General features: G+C 40.7%; 2 protein-coding genes across 8 annotated transcripts; one reads left to right on the top strand and one right to left on the bottom strand.

Annotated features, from left to right (window-relative positions):
- Window positions 1-176: 176 nt before the first annotated feature.
- On the bottom strand, window positions 177-14,736 carry LOC121980928 (B3 domain-containing transcription factor LEC2-like). 7 transcript variants are annotated; one of them, XM_042533219.1, is made up of 10 exons: window positions 14,513-14,731; window positions 14,277-14,412; window positions 3,752-3,940; window positions 3,151-3,266; window positions 2,949-3,080; window positions 2,423-2,515; window positions 2,149-2,249; window positions 880-926; window positions 717-793; window positions 177-301 (listed from the first exon to the last, which is right to left on the bottom strand). In XM_042533219.1, the coding sequence occupies exons 2-10, from the start codon at window positions 14,389-14,391 to the stop codon at window positions 182-184; spliced, it is 990 nt and encodes a 329-aa protein (XP_042389153.1). In that variant the 5' UTR covers window positions 14,392-14,412; window positions 14,513-14,731; the 3' UTR covers window positions 177-181. The 7 variants fall into 7 exon arrangements, with proteins under 7 accessions (XP_042389153.1, XP_042389182.1, XP_042389190.1 ...); XM_042533248.1 differs by having other exon boundaries at window positions 2,423-2,512; window positions 2,949-3,065; window positions 14,277-14,736; XM_042533256.1 differs by having other exon boundaries at window positions 2,423-2,512; window positions 2,949-3,062; window positions 14,277-14,734.
- A 462-nt stretch (window positions 14,737-15,198) lies between these two features.
- On the top strand, window positions 15,199-21,213 carry LOC121980969 (E3 ubiquitin-protein ligase HAKAI homolog). Its single transcript, XM_042533263.1, has 4 exons — window positions 15,199-15,270; window positions 15,362-15,725; window positions 19,043-19,101; window positions 19,935-21,213. The coding sequence occupies exons 2-4, from the start codon at window positions 15,459-15,461 to the stop codon at window positions 21,028-21,030; spliced, it is 1,422 nt and encodes a 473-aa protein (XP_042389197.1). The 5' UTR covers window positions 15,199-15,270; window positions 15,362-15,458; the 3' UTR covers window positions 21,031-21,213.
- The last annotated feature ends 279 nt before the right edge of the window (window positions 21,214-21,492 follow it).

A 21,492-nucleotide genomic window follows, 5' to 3' on the forward strand; every position in this document is an offset into this window, starting at 1 on the left:
CAAGGTTTATGGACACCAGGTAATTAGATCTCTTCATGCTAAGGAATAAACAAAGTTGAACAAAATAGTTAGCAAAATAACCCCCTTCCATGCCTTAAACGATCAGTCGAGAGAACCACTGCTTCGATCTCCACTGAATTATCTTTGTTCCACAGAATGCCCCCCTATCTCTTTTCTAGCTTCATTTATCGTACATGGAACTGCTGCAGTGTTCTTCATCGGTACTGAATTGATTTTTCCAGTTGCACGTCACTAAATCCATAGGAGATTGCTGTGGATTTGCCTTCTTTCCCCTAACAAACTGGAGAATAAAAGGAAAACTAAAATGAGAACATACAAAAAAACTTGAAAATTTTGTAGTGGTTCTAAATTTCTAAACATTATTAGACAGATACAGTCCGCACACGCACAGTGGAAGAAACACATGGATGGGATTTTTATTTTCTTTTGTTAAGATTTGATCAGGTGACTGAATGCTTATTCCTAAAACTCAAGCAATGAGGAAAGTTAGCAGTTTATGTAGTTAGTGGTCCTTATAGTTAAAGATCTGACAAATCCCCCAAAATTGAGCAATTAGGAAAGAACTCAACTTATTTGGCTGCCAGCTTCAAAAATTAGGAAAATTATTCACATTTCATATTTATGATTCACCAAATACAGAAAAAATCTAGTCATTTTCAACACCTAAAATGGACAAAAGGAGAGTTTCAACTTACAAAATTTCCAGAAGTTGAATTTCGGTAAATAATTAAAGAATCTCCTGTTTGAAGACAATGTGCCCTTACAAAATCACCTGAATGTGGAGAAGCCATTATGTGAAATGGAAAATTAAAACAGAAAGAAAAAAACGACATGGGATGCAGCATCCACTGCCCGTACCTGTATTTTCCAAAATATACATCCTACTTCTGTTATTTGGCCAAAACCTAAAGACAATGATAAAAAAACAACTCAAACTAGCAACAGCTGAAGAAAATAGAATACTGAATATCTAATTTCACCAACAATAATGATTGACTATTACTAACAATATTAAGTGGTTACTCCGAAGTTTATAGCTAATTTCACACCCAGTTCAGAACATCAAAGCCGCAGATTTATCCAAGTTAAAAAGAATGATGTAGAATAGTTGAACTAGAGCAAGTTGAAACACACGTAATAATACAGAGAAGGATTGCATTTCACGCACTGAAAATACAACAACCAACAACAACCAAGCCTTTTCCCACTAGGTGGGGTCGGCTATTTCACGCACTGAAAATAGTTGTACAATATTTGCACTTAAGGAACAAGCAAGTGGATACATAGGAGGTTGTATTACGAGGCATTGCGTTTATTGCATTAAAAATAGTTGTGCAATATTTGTACTTCAGGAAAGCAAGTTGATCCACAGGAGGTCTGATTATATTGAGCATTGCCTTGAAAATAGTTGTGCAAGATTTGTTTTCTTTTCAGGAAATAATTCAGAAAGTAGTTTAAGATATTTTGAAGTCATTATTCAGAAAGAAGATATTGATAAAATATAATAAATAAATGATCCAAATAGAGGGGCATACGGACTAAGAATATTATAAAAGACGATAGTGTGCCCTGTCAATATTTTATGAATCAAAGTATCGAGTAATTAAGAAAAACAACATATTAAAAATTAATAAAACATATATGAGAATGCTAAGATGGATATGTGAACTAGAAAAGATAAAATCTAGACAAAAACTTCATTCACCCAGAATAATAGCTCTAATAGATGATAAAAGGGGAAAAAAAAGGTTAGGATGATATGGACATTTTAAGGATGTCCAACATATTTTATAGTTCACAAATGGAATCAATAAGAGTTCAAACTTATGATAGGGCTACAACTAATGAAACTAAAAGAGATTATTTATGACAAATATAGTTGATCCCAGATAGTAGGAACCAATAGAGCTTGCTTTTTGAGGTCAACCTATGGTAGTAGAAGTGTTATAAATGGGCAAACCAAAACTAAAATTGTGTAATTTTTTGGTGGATGCTTTAGAACAAGGAAGCCTTAACTAAAAAGCTCAAGAGAACAATTTTCTTTGAGAAATGAAGTTCAATTTTGCTCAATGAAATGTTATTTTGAAATGAAGAATAGGTTTTTCTGTAGATGAACTAAAGATGTACCTGTACTTAAATTTCCATGAGCATTGAAGTGTCATGTCTTCCATGTGCAATACTATGCCTTCTCTTTCAGATAGAGGAGGAAGACAAGCCTCAGCCTCCCTCTAAACGTAAAAGATATATCAAACTGACAATTCTTTTGGAAGGAATGCCAGGATTCAATCATGTGTGTTGCACATATCATAATTGCTTAATGCACCTCAAGCACTTTTTAAGATTATTATTTAAATAAACACTAAGCAAGAATGAAAAAAAAGGAGGGGGAAATGGTTCACACCTTTGGCAGTACTATTCTCCCGGTGTTTCCAACATCACTTTTTGTCAATTCTTTGCACAGAGCAACTTGCAAGTCTTTACATCCAAGTTCCTTCTATTTTAAGAAATTTGAAGTCATTTTTTGTATTATGTGAACTGCCTCTTGTTGAACAATTAGAAGTTTCATGCTCCATGACTCCACATAATCAATAAATTGTAAATCTCAAAAATGGACATGTGGATACAAGGTCACCAAAACTAAGAGTTTTTCAGTGGCAGTATAATTGAAAAAAGATATTTTATTTGGGTAATTACCATTTGCCATCTGTTTACATTTCAGATGGCATAGTGAATTTGAAAAACTAGAAGTGCCATAAAAATTATCAAATAAACAATGTTACTTAAATGACGGTGAATGGAGTGAACCTCCATCAAACAGAAAATAAAACATCCAATAATAGAAAGTTAGAAACTATGCACTAAAAGATGACAAACAGATAATCAAGAAAAATAACATTAGAAAAAGAGCATTATAAATGGAAGTATACATCGTCTGCTACTTCTGACTCAGGAGGAAATGTTGATCGATTCCCTATTTGCAGTGTTGCCTGTTCATTGTTTTCCCATGCTTGAAGTGCACCACATCCTCTGTTGCTCATCAACTCCTTGCACAATAGTCTCTATTAAAAATTTACATAGAATCAACAATTCATAATATTTTTATTTAATCAACAACATAGTCATACTTACTTCATTCTTCCCATGCACCACACTCAAATCACTGCTTCTAACAAAACTCGTGCATGGCACTGGGACGGCATAGTTTGAAATCATTTGTGGCAAATACCTACTATTTGGCTGGACGACTGAAAGAAATAGTAGTTCAAGTTAATATGTGTTTCCATCAGCAGTCATGACATCTCACTTCAGGTGTCTCATCTAACAAGTTCTTGACAGTTTTGTACTCCAGTAGAATTGCAGCTATGACGACCCTTACATCAGTGCTTCAAACAGTTGATAATTTAGAGTAGAGAAAGCTTAGCAAAGTTTGGAAAATATAGTCAAATATGTGGCATACTAGACTAAAGCTAATGCATCGATGTACCAACTAAAAATATCCTTCCTATTATTAAGCTAATGCATCAATATAGAGGTCTAAGCAACCTGATTTTGCTAAGCATGTGAACATGAGTCCTAAGGGTGAAGAAATGAAAAAATACTTCTGTTATGCTTGAGAAGTAATGATAACTTTGCCTTAGGAGCATAGAAGTGCCATAGCAATATTGAGCTGAAATGTCTCATTTCTTATGAACAACTAAAATGGAAAATAACTTTAATATAAAATTCAAACCTGATCCAAGATAAGCATTGCCACTCAGAAGTTCAGAGAAGGAATTCACAGATTGCAACATTTCCAAATCAGCAACAGAAGGATTTTCCATAGCAGCACTAGTGAATTGTATACGCGAAGCAATCTCATTACGTGGGGTAGAGTGAGATTTGATCTGTTCATTTATTGCTTTTGTTTGTCCTACATTACCTTTTTCAGAGACAGAATAGGTAATAGAGTTAAGAGAAACGAATGTAAAAAAAAACACATAAGATTAAAGACCATAATTATCAACATTTTATTATTAAGAAATGGAGAAACAGTATAAAACAAGATCAAGTGATTAGTTGTTAGTAATAGGAAAAAGCTCTATGTTTAGAAAAGAGTCAAACTGATATCCCTTATTCTTCACATGAAAGCCAGACAAACACTGGACATGATTGTGAAGCAAGGATAATGCCAGCACAAAAACTAGAAACTGATATGCAGAAAAATGAAATCTTACATGAACAATGTAATAAGGAAACGTTAGGGAAAGAAATTAAGATGCATTTTTGATCCCATATTGTTGCTTGGTCATTGAACACAAATTGAAATATCAATTAAGACTTGAAGTGTACATTTAATTTTTCATTTTCATCCAAAAAAAAGATAGCTTGGCGTACGAAGCTCTCGCTAATGTGGGGTCCGAAGGGTCTATCGCACGCAGCTTTACGTTGCTTTGCAAGAGATTGTTTTTCCGATACTCGAACCCATAACCTCTAGATCACACGGCAGCAACTTTACCATTACGCTATGACTCCTCTTAATTCAAATAATCATATATAGAAAACTTTAAAAAATATACAATAATCAAGAAAGAGGCTAAGAAAGCAGTGAATGAAATAAAAAATGAAACTTTCGAACAATTATATCAAAAATTGGATACAAAAAGAGAAAGATACATTTATAGAATAACTAAAGTGAGAGAGAGGAAGATAAAAGATCTTATCCAAACAAGATGTATTAAGGTAGAATGCAATAGGGTACTAGTAAATGATAGAGAAATAAAAGAGCGATGGAAGATGTATTTTCAATAACTTTTTAATAAAGGTTTAGGTGACCAACTTAGTAATTTAAGTAGGTAGTATAAAAATTTAAATTTTTATCATAAAATTCAAACTTAGAATAAACTTTAAATGGGATGTAAAATGGATAAATCATTTAACCAGATGATATTCCGATAGAAGTATGGAAGTGTCTAGGAAAACAAAGAGTTGAATGACTTATAAATTTATTTAACATGATATTAAAAAGGCAAAAATGTCTGATCAATGGAGGGTAAGTGCTCTAGTTCCCTTATATAAAAATAAGGAAGACATATAAAATTTTACAAACTATAGAGGTATTAAACTAATGAGTCATATCATGAAACTTTGGAAAAGAGTAATAAAAAAAAGATTAGGGAAAGAGACCAGGGTGTCCAAAAGTCAATTCGAGCTCATGCCTGGAAGGTCGATAATAGAAGTTATACATTTTCTCAAGCAACTAATTGAAAAATATTGGGAGCAAAAGCAAAATCTACACATGATATTTATTGACTTAGAAAAAACTAATGATGGAGTCTCAAGAGAAATTATATGGAAAATTTTAGAAAAAAGAGATGTTAGCGTAGCATATATTGAACTAAATAAGGATATATATGAGGAAATAACGACCAGAGTGAAGACTTTAGGCAGATTAACCGAAATATTTTAATAAAAATAAAATTACATCAAGAATCAACTAGACCCTATCTTTTTACACTAATCATGGACAAACTTATCCAAAACACCGTGGTACATGTTATTTGCAGATGATATTGTTTTGGTAGATGAGACACGTGAGGGAGTAAATGCTAAACTAGAATCTTAACGGGAAACACTAGAAGTGAAAAGTTTGAGGCTTAGTAGAGTAAAGATAAAATATATGAAATTTAAGTTTAGCAATATTAGACGTAATGAGATAATTGTTAAGATAGGAGATAACGAATTGTCTATTGAAAGTTTTAAATATTTAGAATCTTTTTTGCAAAATGATGAAAGGATTAAGAGAGATGTCTTACATATAATACAAGCAGGATGGTTGAAATGGAGAGTATCAAGTGTTTTATGTGATCACAAATACGTCTAAAACGTAAAGGAAAGTTCTACAAAACGGCGATTAAACTTGCTATGTTATATGACATTGAATGTTGGACTATGACTCGAGCACATGAGCAGAAATTGAGAGTTGCCGAGATGAGGATGTTAAGATAGATGTGTGGACATACGAGGATAGACAAAATAAGAAATAAGAGCATTAGAGAGAAAGTCGGAGTTGCATCTATTTAGTGAAAACTCTAAGAGACATGGTACGAATGTGTACTTAAACCGCTAATAAATGCTCCGATTAGGCGACGTGAAACTATGACAAATATACATATCAAATAAGCAAGAGGAAGACCAAAAAAGGCTTCGTTAGTAACAATAAAATAAGATAAAATTTATTTAAGAATAGATGACGATATAGTAGGGGATAAAGCCTAATGGCGTAGAAGGATCCATATAATCGACCCCACCTAGTGGGATAAGGATTGGTGGTTGTTGTCATCGTTTAAAGTGCCATGCCGAGATGCTCAAAACGGGTGAAACATCTCGTTCCACTCGGCGACTAGCACCGACACAACCTAGGCACCAGACTTGCAATAGCTGTGACATGTTGCACAACCCCGTGGCCACAACGGAGGGGTTGCTCGACCCTGCAACAGCAGCGGAGGGGTCGCATAACCCTTCCGCTGTCTCCGCGGAGGCATCACGCGACCGTGCGGCAGCTACAACGGGACCATCGCGGTCGTGCCAGAGGAGTCACGCAATCCCCGCAGCCATGGTTAAGGGGGCATGCAACCCTTCGGCAGCGCCGAAATTGCACGAGCTCGAGAGTCGTGTCGAATTTCGGATTTTTTTAATTAAACTTGATCCTGTCCGAACCAGGAGTCAACGGACACTGGGCACGTGGCGCTCCCTGCTGGATCCTCGAGTGCTCCAAGTAGGTGAAGGAATAAGAGGGTGGCTCCGACGCTCAAGTTAGGCGAGAAATAACAAAAAGGTGGCCTCAGGATGAAGACTTGCGTACCTCTGGTGAAGAAATGGAGCCCTTATATAGACCTCTCGCAGGAGCCTGGGCGCGCCAATCGAAGCAATCACCTGCTTTCGACCATGCCCAGGTATGGGTCTGTCAGAAAGACGTCCATAAGGCCATACCGCTACTGTATCAACCTCTCCATGATGTGACGGCGAGATCCTCCATCGTGCACTTTTGTGTACGGCGTAATCATCAGACATGTCTTTACATCCGAGCTGAACGAATAGGCCACTCGGCTAACCCTCGTACCCTCGCCCTTATCCTGGCCGAGCGGACCACCTTCGGCCCTTGGTCAACGGGCGCCGGCCATTCGATTCTCCGCCTTGGCGTGAAACCCAAGCCCGTTTGGGTTATCTTTAGTTCCTCGGACCTACTCAACCACTGGCGCCATTAACCGCTTCATCCGCCTTGATCAGACCCTTTGGAAGTGGATCCCCATCTCACCGCGGATCACTTGCCTTCCCTTGAGTCTAGTCGAAGGAGGCGGTGAGTCCGACTGACTCGTCGCCTTATCGTCGCTTATAATATCCCTTGAGCCGTTCGGCCCTCATGCCAAATTCAGCCGCTCGGCTCTTCGTTTTGGTTGTCTTGTCGCTGAACGGGGACATTTGCTTGTCTAAATCTTCTCGAAAATCACACAAATCCTCTTCATTAAGCCGAAGCATGCGCGGTATGGGCGCCTTAATTGCGACTGGTGACAGAGCGCCACGTGGCTCTCCTTGCGTGGCGGTGATGATCCGTACGATGGGACGCCGATTACTTTGAAATGGACGGTTAGATGATGACCTCGTCTTTCGTGACCTGCATCCGACGGCGGAGGCCGACCGGCCTCAGCCGTATAAAGCCTTCGTCTCCTTCCTTCGCCGCATGCTTGCTTGCGCGTTGTCCCTCTGCCTCTTCTGCCGCCGCGACCTCCGACGATCCAGTTCTTGTTTTTTGGCGGCTACCATCCCACCGGTGATCTTTTCCACCCGTTTCCTTCTCAGTGAGTCTTCTCCCTTCGTTTACAAGGTCTTCCCAACTCGTCTTGCCTCTTTCGTCCCATTCCTTCGGTTTCTTGCTATCTTTTTGCTTCTCCAAGATGGCAAGCTCCTCCGAACCCGCTGTTGACGTTCATGGCCCTTGGTATCAGACCATGGAGAGTCGATGTGATGAACAGGGGGCTCGGCGTCTTGTTCGGACGTATGGGATCCCTGATGACCATGAAATAATTATAGCCGACCCCATGACCCGCCGATCGACACCGTTTGTTTCTTTTTAGACCAGTTCCAGGCGGCCTTAGATTTCCTACCCAGTTTGTAATTATTTTTGCATCCCGCTCGGCCGACTTGTGCCGAATTCCTTTAGGCTGCTGAGTGGGGTGGTCATCCTCTTTAGCTGCACAGTATTCCTCTCGACCCCAAAATATTCCACTTCTTCTACCCCAAACAATCTGAGTTGGGCACTTTTATTTTCAGTAGAATAGGCTTTAAATTTTTGATAATATCGACCTCCAACAAGCACCGGAAGGAGTTTTCTTCATATCCGACTTCCCGAGCGAACCTTCGAACGAATGGCGGACCGCATCGGCCAGTAGGAGCTCGGCAAATTCGAAACAATCCGCCTACCTTCACGGCTAAGCGGTCATCGTGATGCAAGATCGACCGATTGCTTCTCAGGTGTTGTATATTTTGGGTTATCTCCGTTCGCAATCTCCCTACCGCGTGGGTAAGGACTCTTTACTCCTTAGCCTTTTTTGTCTAACTGATTTTAATTTCTTCCACTGCAGCTGAAGTCATGTGGCGCACCGCTCATCTGAAATGAAGGTCGTGGAAATTGAGGCTACCAAAAGAGCTCGCCGAGCGGGTCTCATCCCTAGCCGCCGTGAGATGCAGGAGAGGGGCCCCACCAAGCCCATCCGCCAACGGAGGTGGAGGCGGATCGTGTTTCCTCGCCCCAGGGGAGTCCTCGGTCGGGGATCCACCACTGGAAGTTCGGCGAAAACGTCGAAGAGACTCCAGCCTTCCGCCGACCCAGGAGGACGAGCCACAGGCGCCGATCGGGGTCGCTTCGCCAGATCACACGCCGTCGCGGATCGGGACCCCAATGACCTCACCCACCGCACAGCCCTCTGACTCTCCTCCACGGACTCGTCGCCGCTTACGACGGTTGGGCGAAACTTCCACCATAGGGGAGTCCTCGTGTCAGGCGACCACGGCTGAAAAAGCGCCGGCCGGCCACGCGACCATCAAGACCACCCTCCGATTCCCATCGGAGGAATATCTATTGTCTGCCGATCGGCCATCGAGCCCCGTTCACGAAATAACCCTGACGGGTCCGCTTGCCAAGCTCTTCGAGGACGCCCAGATTCAGGTGGCCCTCATGACGCCCAAGCAGCTGGGCGATAACAACATGCAGCAGGCCACTCAGGTACGTTCATTTTTCTTCCCGTGCCATGCTACCGTTTGGCTCCTGATTTTATTATTTCCCTTATAGCGTTGGGCTGAGCAAATCGCCACTAGCCATCGGCTAGCCGAGTTGGAGGATCTCCTGGAAAAACTCCAAGTGTCGGGAGGTCCAACGGCCGAGCGGGAGAAACAAGCCCTCGAGGCCGAGAGGGCCAAGTCAAGAAGCGCGAGGCGGATGCCAAACGCGCTACTGCCCGGAAGAAGCGAGCGATAGCTGATCTGGACAAGATGAAAGTAGATGTCCGTGCGCTAGATCAGCGATCCCAGGATCTGGAGGCCCAGCTGAACGCCGAGCGGGAGGTCCGTTCGGCTGAACGCACAAAGGCTGAGATGGACTTGAAGGCAGTCCAAGATTCCTTAATCGCCTCCCGGGCGGTGCTCAAAAAATATAAGGAGGGAGAGCCGAGTCGCTTAGAGGATTGGTGCGCTGCTGCTAAGCGACTCGGCTCTCCCTCCTTATATTTTTTGAGCACAGCCCGGGAGGAGCACAAAGGCGACGGCGTGTGATCTGGCGAAGCGACCCCGATCGGCGCCTGTGGCTCGTCCTCCTGGGTCGGCGGAAGGCTGGAGTCTCTTCGACGTTTTCGCCGAACTTCCAGTGGTGGATCCCCGACCTGAGGGACTCCCAGCTCGGCGGGGGCCGAGGAAACAGGATCCGCCTCCACCTCCGTTGAAGCGGATGGGGCAGCTTCTGTTTCAGGGGTGGACTGCGCCCCCCACTCTCCTGCATCTGCTGGGCGGCTGGGGATGAGACCCCGCTCGGCGAGCTCTTTTTTGGTAGCCGCCTCAATTTCCACGACCTTCAGTTTCAGATGAGCGGTAGCCTTGGACTTCAGCTGCAGTGGAAGAAATTAAAATCGGTTAGACAAAAAAGGCTAAGGAGTAAAGAGTCCTCCATGCGGTAGGGAGATTGGCCGAACGAGATAACCCAAAATATACAACATCCCTTGAGAAGCAGGTCGATCTTGTCACGACTGCACAACGATTAGCCGCAAGGTAGGATTGCTCGAATTTGCGAGCTCCTACTGGTCGACGACGGTCCGCCATTTAGTTGGAAGGTGGCCGGAAGTCGGATATAGAAGAAAAACTCCTTCCAGTGCTTGTTGGAGGTCGGCATATTATCAAAAAATTTAAAGCCTATTCTACTTTGGAAAATAAAAGTGCCCAACTCAGATTGTTTGGGGTAGAAGAAGAAGTGGAATATTTTGGGGTCAAGAGGGATACTGTGCAGCTTAAAGAGGATGACCACCCCACTCAGCAGCCTAAAGGAATTCGGCACAAGCTGGCCGAGCGGGATGCGGAAATAATTACAAACCTCCAAAATAAATGGATGGGTAGGAAATCTAAGGCCGCCCTGGAATTGGTCTAAAAAGAAACAAACGGTGCCGATCGGCGGGTCATGGGGTCGGTCGGTCGGGTCGGCTATAATTATTTCATGGTCATCAGGGATCCCATACGTCCGAACAAGACGCCGAGCCCCCTCTTCATCAAATCGACTCTCCATGGTCTGATACCAAGGGCCATGAACGTCAACAGCGGGTTCGGAGGAGCTTGCCATCTCGGAGAAGCAAAAAGATAGCAAGAAACCGAAGGAATGGGAACGAAAGAGGCAAGACGAGTTGGGAAGACCTTGTAAACGAAGGGAGAAGACTCACTGAGAAGGAAACGGGCGGAAAAGATCACCGGTGGGATGGTAACCGCCAAAAAACAGGAACTGGATCGTCGGAGGTCGCGGCGGCAGAAGAGGCAGAGGGACAACGCGCAAGCAAGCATGCGGCGAAGGAAGTAGACGAAGGCTTTATACGGCTGAGGCCGGTCGGCCTCCGCCGTCGGATGCAGGTCACTAAAGACGAGGTCATCATCTAACCGTCCATTTCAAAGTAATCGGCGTCCCATCGTACGGATCATCACCGCCACGCAAGGAGAGCCACGTGGCGCTCTGTCACCAGTCGCAATTAAGGCGCCCATACCGCGCATGCTTCGGCTTAATGAAGAGGATTTGTGTGATTTTCGAGAAGATTTAGACAAGCAAATGTCCCCGTTCAGCGACAAGACAACCAAAACGAAGAGCCGAGCGGCTGAATTTGGCATAATATAAGGCGACGACCGCCCGCTCGGACACATAGTCCAGTCAGTCGGACTCACTGCCTCCTTCGACTAGACTTGAAGGGAAGGCAAGTGATCCGGCGGTGAGATTGGGGGATCCACTTCCTAAAGGGTCTCAGATTGAAGACAGATGAAGGGCTGACTAAGCGGTTAATGGCCGCGCCAAGTGGTTGAGTAGGTCCGAGCGGAACCAAAGATAACCCAGCCATGGGCTTGGGTTTCCGACGCCAAGGCGGGAGAATCGAATGGCCGAGCGGCAAAGGTTAGCCAAGTGGCCTATTCGTTCGGCTCAGGATATGGGATGTCAGCAAAGGCATGTCTGATGATTACGCCGTACACAAAAGTGCACGATGGAGGATCTCGCCGTCACATCATGGAGAGGTTGATACAGTAGCGGTATGGCCTTATGGACGTCTTTCTGACAGACCCATACCTGGGCATGGTCGAAAGCAGGTGATTGCTTCGATTGGCGCGCCCAGGCTCCTGCGAGAGGTCTATATAAGGGCTCCATTTCTTCACCAGAGGTACGCAAGTCTTCATCCTGAGGCCACCTTTTTGTTATTTCTCGCCTAACTTGAGCGTCGGAGGGCCGTCGCCGGGGCACCCCTCCCGGCTCGGTTTTGCTGCAGGTTCGCCGGAGCACTCGAGGATCCAGCAGGGAGCGCCACGTGCCCAGTGTCCGTTGACTCCTGGTTCGGACAGGATCAAAACTTAAGTTAATTATTTTAATCAACTCTTAGCTATGATGGAGATAATCTAAAAAGGCTTTATTAAACCATAATAAAATTATCTAATTAATTTTATTTTTCATTTATTTTAATTTAAAAATTATAATAAAATTTTTATTTATTTATTTATCTATTTTCATATCGTTTCCTTTTTTTAAAGATTATTTTTTATATTGTTTATTTTTAAATATTTATGTTAAATATTTTATTTTTAATTAATATATTTTATATTTAGAAAATACCGAAACTATATCGGCACGACACGATACAGTACCGAAACCGTATTGTTTCGATCTAGAACCGAAACCTCGGCATGGGTCGAAATTTTAAGCCTTAGTTGCTGTTGTATTTGTTCTTACGATCCAAATCTATAAGCTGTGACATCCTATTCCTACAATAGTTACTCAGCCAATGCCACCAAGAACTTCTCGTCTTAAGGGTGAGGCAAAGTTGCTTGAGTGACAATCAAGTCACTCGTAAGGGTGATGAAATGTTAACCCTTTTTTCCAAGATGATCCAAGTTGAATTCAAAACCTCAGGACAATCATCCTTCAATTTGAACATGCTATTGGGCTTAAAGATCAGCTGATCACTTGTCACATGTTCTAAATTGGATTCTTAGAAGACCCAGGGGTAATTGGCAAGAAGAACCACAACCTTGCCCTTCCATCCGAGTGATGAAAAATATACCATGCTGATATTACTATGGAGCAAACTTTCAGGAATTACTTCTTCGCTGTTTCTCACTGGTTTGCATCACCCCTAAAAAACAGTGGTGTTGGCTACTTCACAGATCCTTCACGAATATTATAGGGCATTTCAGTTGGTAGAAACCTAGCAGGAATGAAAAAACATACTTGGACGATTAGTCCTTATGAAAGTTATTCCCCGACCTATAAGCTTTCAGCATTGTTTTCTAGTTGGCAAATTGCTGAACAAATTATAATAAAAACACCATACAGATAGTCATCCAGAATAAGCTAAAACTATCTCATAAAATTTAGGGACCAAATTCAAGATGAGTGATCGAACAATCAAACTTAATCCACCGATCTTAAACTCAGTGCTACAAAAGTATAATAATCAATTGGTACAATAAGGATTAAACCAAAATAAAAAAAATATAGGGACTACAATGAAGTTTTCTAAAATTCAAGAGAGGAAGTGTTAAGCTAATCAAACATGAGTTGCGAGATACAACATTATGATTGAAAACTTTCTGCATTCATATCCGTTGAATTAATTGAAATCAATTTAAAAAAAGGAGGCCATAGAGTGAAGCTTTCTGAAATTCAAGGGAAAAAGGTAACAGGATCAAACTTGAAACCAAAATGCAATTTCACAACCTGCCCAAATGCAAGTATAATATCATTAACTTTTTATATACAGCCACTAGCTCCAACATTAATGTCAAGTAACTATTAGTTAATTCATCAAAATCTATAAACTCCCCTCACTAGCTCACAACTATCGATGCAAGACTAAATTTGAATATAGTACACACTTAAGGCTAAGACATCTTGGCAAGATCCAAAGTTCAATTCCTTAGTGTAGAATTACTGCTACTGACACTGTACAAAGCCCAATGGCAGCACCAAATACCTTATGTCCACTTGGATACCAATAACACATATCATCCAAATAAGAGGATCAATCTATTAATTGTTACAACCCAACTAATGGTTTCGAACAACTATACCAAACTAAAAATTACTTCCTCACATAAGCTATTAATTACTTTCATCATCTCACAAATGTAAATCCTAAAAATGAAAATAGGCATAAGTCTCCACGTGAGAATAGAGTAACGGAATAACATACATTATTTAGAGGCTAATATGAGGTTCTGAAATCCAAGAGGCAAAGTGATAAAAAGATCAAATTTGAGGAAACAACTCGAAATTCAATTCATAAATTAATAATTCAACAATTTATTGGCCAATTTTTCAACCCCCACCGCCCCTCAACCATCAACCAATAAAACAATCTACGAGTCAGAAACAGTGTTCTACTGCAGGCCCATAGTAAAAAAATACTTTAAAATGAACAGAGATATATATTATTTCCAGGAACAGGTATCAAAAGAATTGGTAGCATTATAAAAATTTTTCTAGAAAAACTAACCTCTGTCACAATAAGAACCAGGAAACAAGAACTCGCCAAGCTCAACCACCTTGTCACTGCTCCGACCACGATTGTAATACTCCTCAGATTCACGATACCTGCTACTCCCATCCATTCCAAGATCACAAGCGCAACTCTAAACCCTCAATTATGTGCAAGGAAATAAAGACCATGCTTCAATTTACAGAAAATGAAGACCCTGAGTCACGAGAAGTGGAGATCCCGGAACACTTAACCTAAACTCGAAAATGGTGTGCTAGGCGAAGAGAGAGAGGTCGGGAAATGAAGACGGAAGCGAGGATTTCGAGGTCGAGGAGGGAGGCGAAACGGCAACCCTTAGCGCCGTTCTTTTCCCGCGCCCCCGCCGCCATTAATGCCCACAATATTCCACGGAGTTAACCAGCTCGAAGAAAGGGCGAGAGATGAAGGAAAGGAAACTCCGATCAGCTGGTATCAATCAACGTATCAAACAGATTTCCGTCACTTGGCAAGAAGACGCGTGTAATTTAAGAGAATAGTTGGACTGATTGGACGCGTGTCAGATGACGGACCGCGCAATTTCGAGTTTAGTAATTTAGCGAGTAGACGCTTTTTCAGAAACTAATGAGTTAGTGGTAGTGGTGAGGTGAATTAGGTGATGACTCTTTAAAAATCATTATTTAATAAAAGAATTTTTCTTTCCATTTTTTTGGGGGAAATTCAAAACTTGTGCAGTTCATTTATTTCCCAATAATCAATCTAATAAATGAGTCCCTGGTCCAATCATGGGCCATTTTGCACAGGCCTACCAACTCAATTTAAATAAAATAATAATATTAAAATAATAATAGTTGACTTGAGTTGATTTGGATTTCGTTTTAAATGATATAAAAATAAAGGGCCAAAAGGAATATTTCTTCCGGACTTGCTGTCCCCAGCCGGTGAGTGGTATCGTGACGCCTCGCCGACGCCGAGGCTCGTCCACTGTAACGGAATTGCTCGCATCTCCCTCACTGTACGATTCTTGCAAAGCTGGGGAAGGGTCTGAGCAGATATTATTATTTTTTAATTATTATTTTCTAATTTGGATCCCAGTTCTTCCATAGGCTACGCGTTCCTTCACGTGCCTATTTATAGGCAGAACACGGTCTCCAAATCAAAACCTAAACCCGAAAAAGGCTGAACGAGAAAGGGGAGGAGGATATGCTTCAGATCCGGCTGAGCAAAGGACCGTCGGCAGACGGCGGGGGAGGGCCGGTAGCCAAGTCTCCTCCTGCGTTTGATACGGTGACGGTGGCGTGCCCCGACCACCTTATCATCGCTGATCTCCCGGTGGCTAAGAGCGTCGGCGCCGTTACCTCCTCTGCCGCCGTCGTTCGGACGGTTGGCCGTCGTTCCCGAAGAAACCTCGGTGATCGGGTCCACTTCTGCGTCCGCTGCGATTTTCCCATCGCTATATACGGCCGCTTGGTGAGGTTTCCCCCTTTCCTCTACTTTTTTTTTTTTTTCGTTTTAATGTTGCATCAATCGAATAGGATAGGTTTATCTATTCTATTATTTCTTTCTGGTGGCCTTGTAAATATGACCGAAAGAAGTCCTTGATTTCGGTATTTTTTACTTACCGAGCTTAGATTTTCCTGAGAAGGAATTCATTGAACAACACATGGGTGGAAATGCCCACAAAATTATGATGAGATTTGAAATTGGAAACAAAGATTTTGTCCCTTTGGAACAAAGAGGGGATACTATGTTGTGGATCCCAGACTTGTGCTTAATTTATTCTTAATCAATAGTGGAATCCGGTGCCGCATGTCATGCAGAAAGATCATGTGTATCAACTAGGTTGCTATTTGATCTCGATTCATGAGAGGACTCAATCACATAGACAAAATATTCTTTGCACAAAAAGGCTGGAAGAACACATTTTCATGTCCTAATGGCATGTCAGCTATGCTTTGCAAGGATGACCAGATTGTTGAAGCAATCATAATGTAGAAGTAGGAAGTCTTATGTGACCTCAATCCTTCCTTTCCATCTCTGTTTCCTCTTTGACCTATCTTGTAGGTATATATATTGGGCAAAAATCAAAAGGGCGCCTCTTATTTTCAATATCATAAAAGGGCATCTCTTGTTAAATAAATGTCAAAATGACATACTCTTCCTTACCAGATTGATCAGTACTGTTGGAGTAATTTTAGTCAAAACTGATCCAACCTCAGTAAAAATTATTTCAACAAAGGTCAAAATTATTTCAATGCAGGTCAAAATTATTTCAACGTTGGTCAAAACTGCCTCAATGCCCATCAAAACAGGTCCAATGCAAAACCAGTCCAACACTGGTTAAAACAAGTCCAATGTAAGTCAAAAGAGGTCCAACATTGTCAAAACTGAACCAATACTGGTCAAGACTACTCCAAATGGTTAAAATCGATTCAACTTGGTCAAAACTACTCTAGCTTGGTCAAAACTGCTACAACATTGGTGTAGCATGCACTCTTTTAATTTTTGCCCTATTATTTGATATTGTTGTCTTCCTCTTGCATTATAGTGGGGTCCAAGAGGGAACAAAGGCAAAGAATTGAAGTGAAGGATTGAGATTGTCGTAAGAAACTAAGATCTCATAAACATGAGTGCATTTCTGTTAGGTGTTTTCAAGGAAGAAAGAGTGGTTGCCACTTAAATGTGATACAATTGGAGCCGCACATATATCGTGCAACCTGTGCCTAAGAATCCAATGAATGAGCAGGTTGTGTTGTTGCAATAAGGTGAATTTATTATCATTACTATCACATCAAAGCCTCAATCTGAGTTCAGATGATTCTTAGGTTGAAGTGCTCTAATTCTACTTTATGCACTTGATACAAAGATCGTGATCATGTGCAAAGGGCTACTATTATCAAATTACTCAAGACTTGGCCACATTGACTTCTGTTTAGATTTATTCGTCTTCTTTTTGAGACCTTTAGTGGGAGCTAAGAAGGATCAAAGATGGAAGAGAGATATATATTAAGCTCTTTGGAGTAAACTTGAACGCAATGTATTAATGTAACTAGATGATGCCTCTGCATTATACGACATTACATCAAAGCAAATAATCCACACTATTGGCATAATGAAACTGTGTTAGCTTGGATGGGAAATTGATAGGCGCTCTTTACAAACTTTAGGATAGTTTGGTCCTCCTGCAAAAAAATCCTCCTGTGTCTTAGTTCAGAATTAATGCTTTTTTTGTTTGAATATCTCCGCGAATGTGACTACTTCTGTATGTTGGTCTCCTTTGCGAGCCACAACTAGTTTCCAATAAGAGATGTGATCCACTTAGGCTTTCTGCTTGAACTCCATTTTGTTCACCCATGTATGTGGCCATTTCATAAGCCTCAACCAGTCCATGGTTATTTGAGTAGGCGATGTGAACTCTGGCCTATGGCTCTTTGTGCAGTCATAATCATATCTGCAAATCAGGCCCTCATATCAGTACTAGTTGGAAGACTTGATCTTTCTGTGCAACATGATTAGCCATGTTCTTTCATTTCGTATGAGTAAATTTCAATATACATGGCCTCCATTCAAGGGATTAAAAAGCAGTTCCAAGTGATACGTGGTAGGTCAACTGCATAGTGCTTAGGTGGTCAGCATTAGAATGTTATAATAAAAAAGAGAAATATATTAAATTAAGAATCACTAATATAATATATTATATGTAACAACTATAACAGTCAAAACAAAACAATTTCACAATTACGAATAAATAAGTCGTAATTTATAAGTAAATATTAAACACCCAACAATGAAACATTTAATATTTCACATTGCAACCCAAAAAAAATATAAAATTTAATAATTTATATTATAGTTTCAAATTTTAAGAAACTACATATCTAGTTTATGCTTAGTCTACAATATCGAAATATAGATAAAATAACTAACGTTGAATGAACCAACAACTTTTCCCTAGACCTGCTTGGGTTTCCAATGTAGCTTTTTAAAAGGACACCAAATTGGGATTGCCTAGCCAATAGAAGTGACTCCTTATCAAAATTGCCTAGGTGATTGCCTAGGCAGGCACCTAAGCTGCGTTTTAGAATAATGCCTTCATCTGCAGTTTTGGAATTCCAACATACTAGTTTGAAATGGTTATCACTGATCCGTCTTTCCATTTCTCTACAAATTCCAAATCACAAGAAATTTTGTGAAACTGTCATTTTTGCTTCATACATATATTCACTCGACTTGATGTATTGTGTTCTCAAGGTGAATCCAAGGATACAGATAAATGAATATCAATTACTTATCATATAATCTCTTGCACATATGCAAATTAACAATTGTTTTATGGATTTTAGGACTGTAAAAGTTCCTTCCTTGTTGTCATTCTCTACTCAATGGTGAAACCTCTAGAAATCTCAAACATTGTATCTTGTATGTGAAGAATCTATGTAGTGTGATGGTTTACATTATTCTGGAATTGGCGCTGGCCGCTGCCTTTTTTTGTCAAATTTTCTGCTTTCACTGTTGACATTCAAATATTTCTCTGGTACTTGTCATCCAACAAGTATCTGGAGTTGTGCATTTCACTGCATAAATCTATTATATTTCGATCAGAAATTTGACCATTCAAATTTTAGATGTAGGCTTCATGGTTATAGATGTAATTCATTATCTCTTGCATTCATTGTTTTCATTAACTATGATGTGTGCACCCAACGGATTAGCTTTTGGTTGAGGTGCATCTATTTTGTCATTTGGTTTAATATGTTTCATTTGTAATTCTTCTAAAATGTATGCAGGCACCATGTGAACACGCTTTTTGTTTGACATGTGCAAGAAGTGATGCTAGCTGCTACCTGTAAGAACTCTTGTTTTTGCTCAGTATTTTTTTCATCAATCATCTATACTTGGAGTCGTTTATGTCTTTTCAGTATTAAAATCTTTCTTGCATCTAACTAGAGATTTGATTGTACCTGCTTGATTGTTTTCCCTCACTATTGTCACTGTTTCAACGAGTTTTTTTTATTGGACGAGTCACTCAGTGGTGGTCATGCATCAAAAAGCTGAATGGTTTCCTAATCTATGTAAATGCTTCCGATGTGAAGTATTTTCTTTTGGAATTTTATTGTCACTGGTTTATTGTCGTGGTTTCTTTGCAATAAAGTTTAACTGGCTTTTGATTGTTCTTTTGGATCCTGACCCTTATGTATTTTGCTTATTAGTATGATTGTCTCTAAATATTTGCTTTGCCTAATATTCTATTAATATGGCTCATATTTTTAGCAAAGTTATGTCCTGAACTATACAAGTTTACTGAAAATCTGAAATGGTGGGCCTACAAAACTTGGAGCTTGATAGATTTTCCTGTTCTTACAGCATGCTTTAGTATTGAAGTTTCTTTGCAGTTAATTTTATCTGCAGTTTGTACTTCCCTTGTTGGATAGATATGAACATACAACTGCTCCATCTTTAATACAGTATCAGGCATATCCTCGTTGGTTTTTGGATTTTGGACATTCACTTGGAAATAGGAAGGATTTCTGGCCTAGATGAGACAAATCTCTCACAGTAAAAAATATTAATGAAAAAAATCCCTTTGATTGGCTTCATTGGTTGCATAATATATTTATAGTATTCCTTGAATTTTTTACATGATTTTGTTTGATGTTCTTGCTATCTTATGTTTTTTAGCTGTGATGAACGTATTCAGAAGATCCAGTCCATAAAAATGATGGAGGGTATATTTATATGTGCTGCTCCTCACTGTTTCAAATCCTTCATTAAACAAGCTGATTTTGTGACTCATATCCATGAAATTCATTATGATCTTATTCAATCTAATATCAAGAAAGAAGATGGCTCTGAGAAGGAGGCCAGAGCCTCATCGACAGACACTCATAAACAATCATTGCTGCAAGAGACATCCACTGCACGTGCCCCACCCAAACCAGGGTTCTCATCCAGTACAAATTTGCAGCCACATGATCGAGAAGAACTTGCTCAACACCACCAGTCTACCGATTATTCTTCCTCAATAATGTCAGCGCCTCCAACATCCATGCTGTTTGAGAATAACCTTCCTCAAGGCTCTGATAAGTCCAATGCGTGGATGAATCAACCTCAAGGTTACATGACGCAGGCTGGTTCTCAGAGTCAGCAAGTCTCGGATCAATCCCTTGCTGACAAGCATTCATTGAATCCTTTGCAACCACCCATGCCGCCAAACTATCAATTACCTGTGAACCTTAATCAGGCCATGATTCCCCCAACAGCATTTAGTTATCCTGTCTCGGTGGATGGCTCTCAGCAATATTACGGCATACCATATGAAGCTTTCCGCCCAGAACAATTGCAGGCAGGAGGGCCTGCACAAGGATCAGTACTGGGTTTTTCACCTGGTCCAACAGGGATCGCAACTTTTGCAGGCAATGCTCAACGGCCTTGGGTTACTGGTCAGATGGTTGTACCTCTGGATCCTTCACTCATGCTAACTCAAGGCAGTCTACAAGGATTCGTGAATGTAACTGATGCACATGGAAACAATCAGATCTCTGGTGGATGGCTGCTGAATCAAACTCATATTGGCCAGGACTCAAAGTTCCAAGGTGTTTCATCTGTTAATAATGACAGCAGCAAGGGTATCTTTGCTCAACTTCAGCAACCAGGATCCTTGCAAATGTCACTTCCACCGCCACCTCCACTGCCTTTACAGATGCCGCAACAACTCAACATGGGGAATTTCTCTGGCTTTAGCTCTGTGAATCAGGAAGGCCAAGGCTATGGTTAGCTGATGTTTTGCCGATGCAGCATTATGTAGACAACTTGTATCAGGGTTTTGCCATTGTTAAATGTTATGGTATCAATTCTGGCAATCTACTCGTCATTTTGTTCAATTTTAGCATCTTATCGAATGAAGAAAACGTAATTCCTGCGCGTCAAGTTTAAGAAGGAATGCAATCTTGGTTGTTAATTCTGTGTGGCGTTAATTACGGCTGATTCCTTATCTTAAGCTCTATGATTTTTCCTGTTTGTTCAATCAATTATAATCTCTTATTTGTTTCACTCCCTTCCTCTGCATTATGTGACAAAAGATGATTCATTAATTCATCCCTAGATCAACTCGGGAGAGATAAATCATAAGCTATTAGTGCAGATGGTAAGATATGAAGAGATAAATCATAAGCTATTAGTGCAGATGGTAAGATATGAAGGGAAATATATTCAAATACTCTGAGCTTATATCTTAACT

The sequence above is a fragment of the Zingiber officinale genome, chromosome 1B (assembly GCF_018446385.1).
Source record: "Zingiber officinale cultivar Zhangliang chromosome 1B, Zo_v1.1, whole genome shotgun sequence".
NCBI classification, from domain to species: domain Eukaryota; kingdom Viridiplantae; phylum Streptophyta; class Magnoliopsida; order Zingiberales; family Zingiberaceae; genus Zingiber; species Zingiber officinale.

Bases quoted from the DNA above. Each gene is read 5' to 3' on its own strand.
- LOC121980969 (XM_042533263.1), top strand. From the start codon at position 15,459: ATGCTTCAGATCCGGCTGAGCAAAGGACCGTCGGCAGACGGCGGGGGA. The intron at 15,726-19,042 runs GTGAGGTTTCCC...AAATGTATGCAG, and splicing joins TCGCTATATACGGCCGCTTG to GCACCATGTGAACACGCTTT. The intron at 19,102-19,934 runs GTAAGAACTCTT...TATGTTTTTTAG, and splicing joins AGTGATGCTAGCTGCTACCT to CTGTGATGAACGTATTCAGA.
- LOC121980928 (XM_042533219.1), bottom strand. From the start codon at position 14,391: ATGGATGGGAGTAGCAGGTATCGTGAATCTGAGGAGTATTACAATCGT. The intron at 3,267-3,751 runs GTTTGAATTTTA...TATTTCTTTCAG, and splicing joins CAATGCTTATCTTGGATCAG to TCGTCCAGCCAAATAGTAGG. The intron at 2,516-2,948 runs GTATACTTCCAT...TTCTTAAAATAG, and splicing joins AGTCAGAAGTAGCAGACGAT to AAGGAACTTGGATGTAAAGA.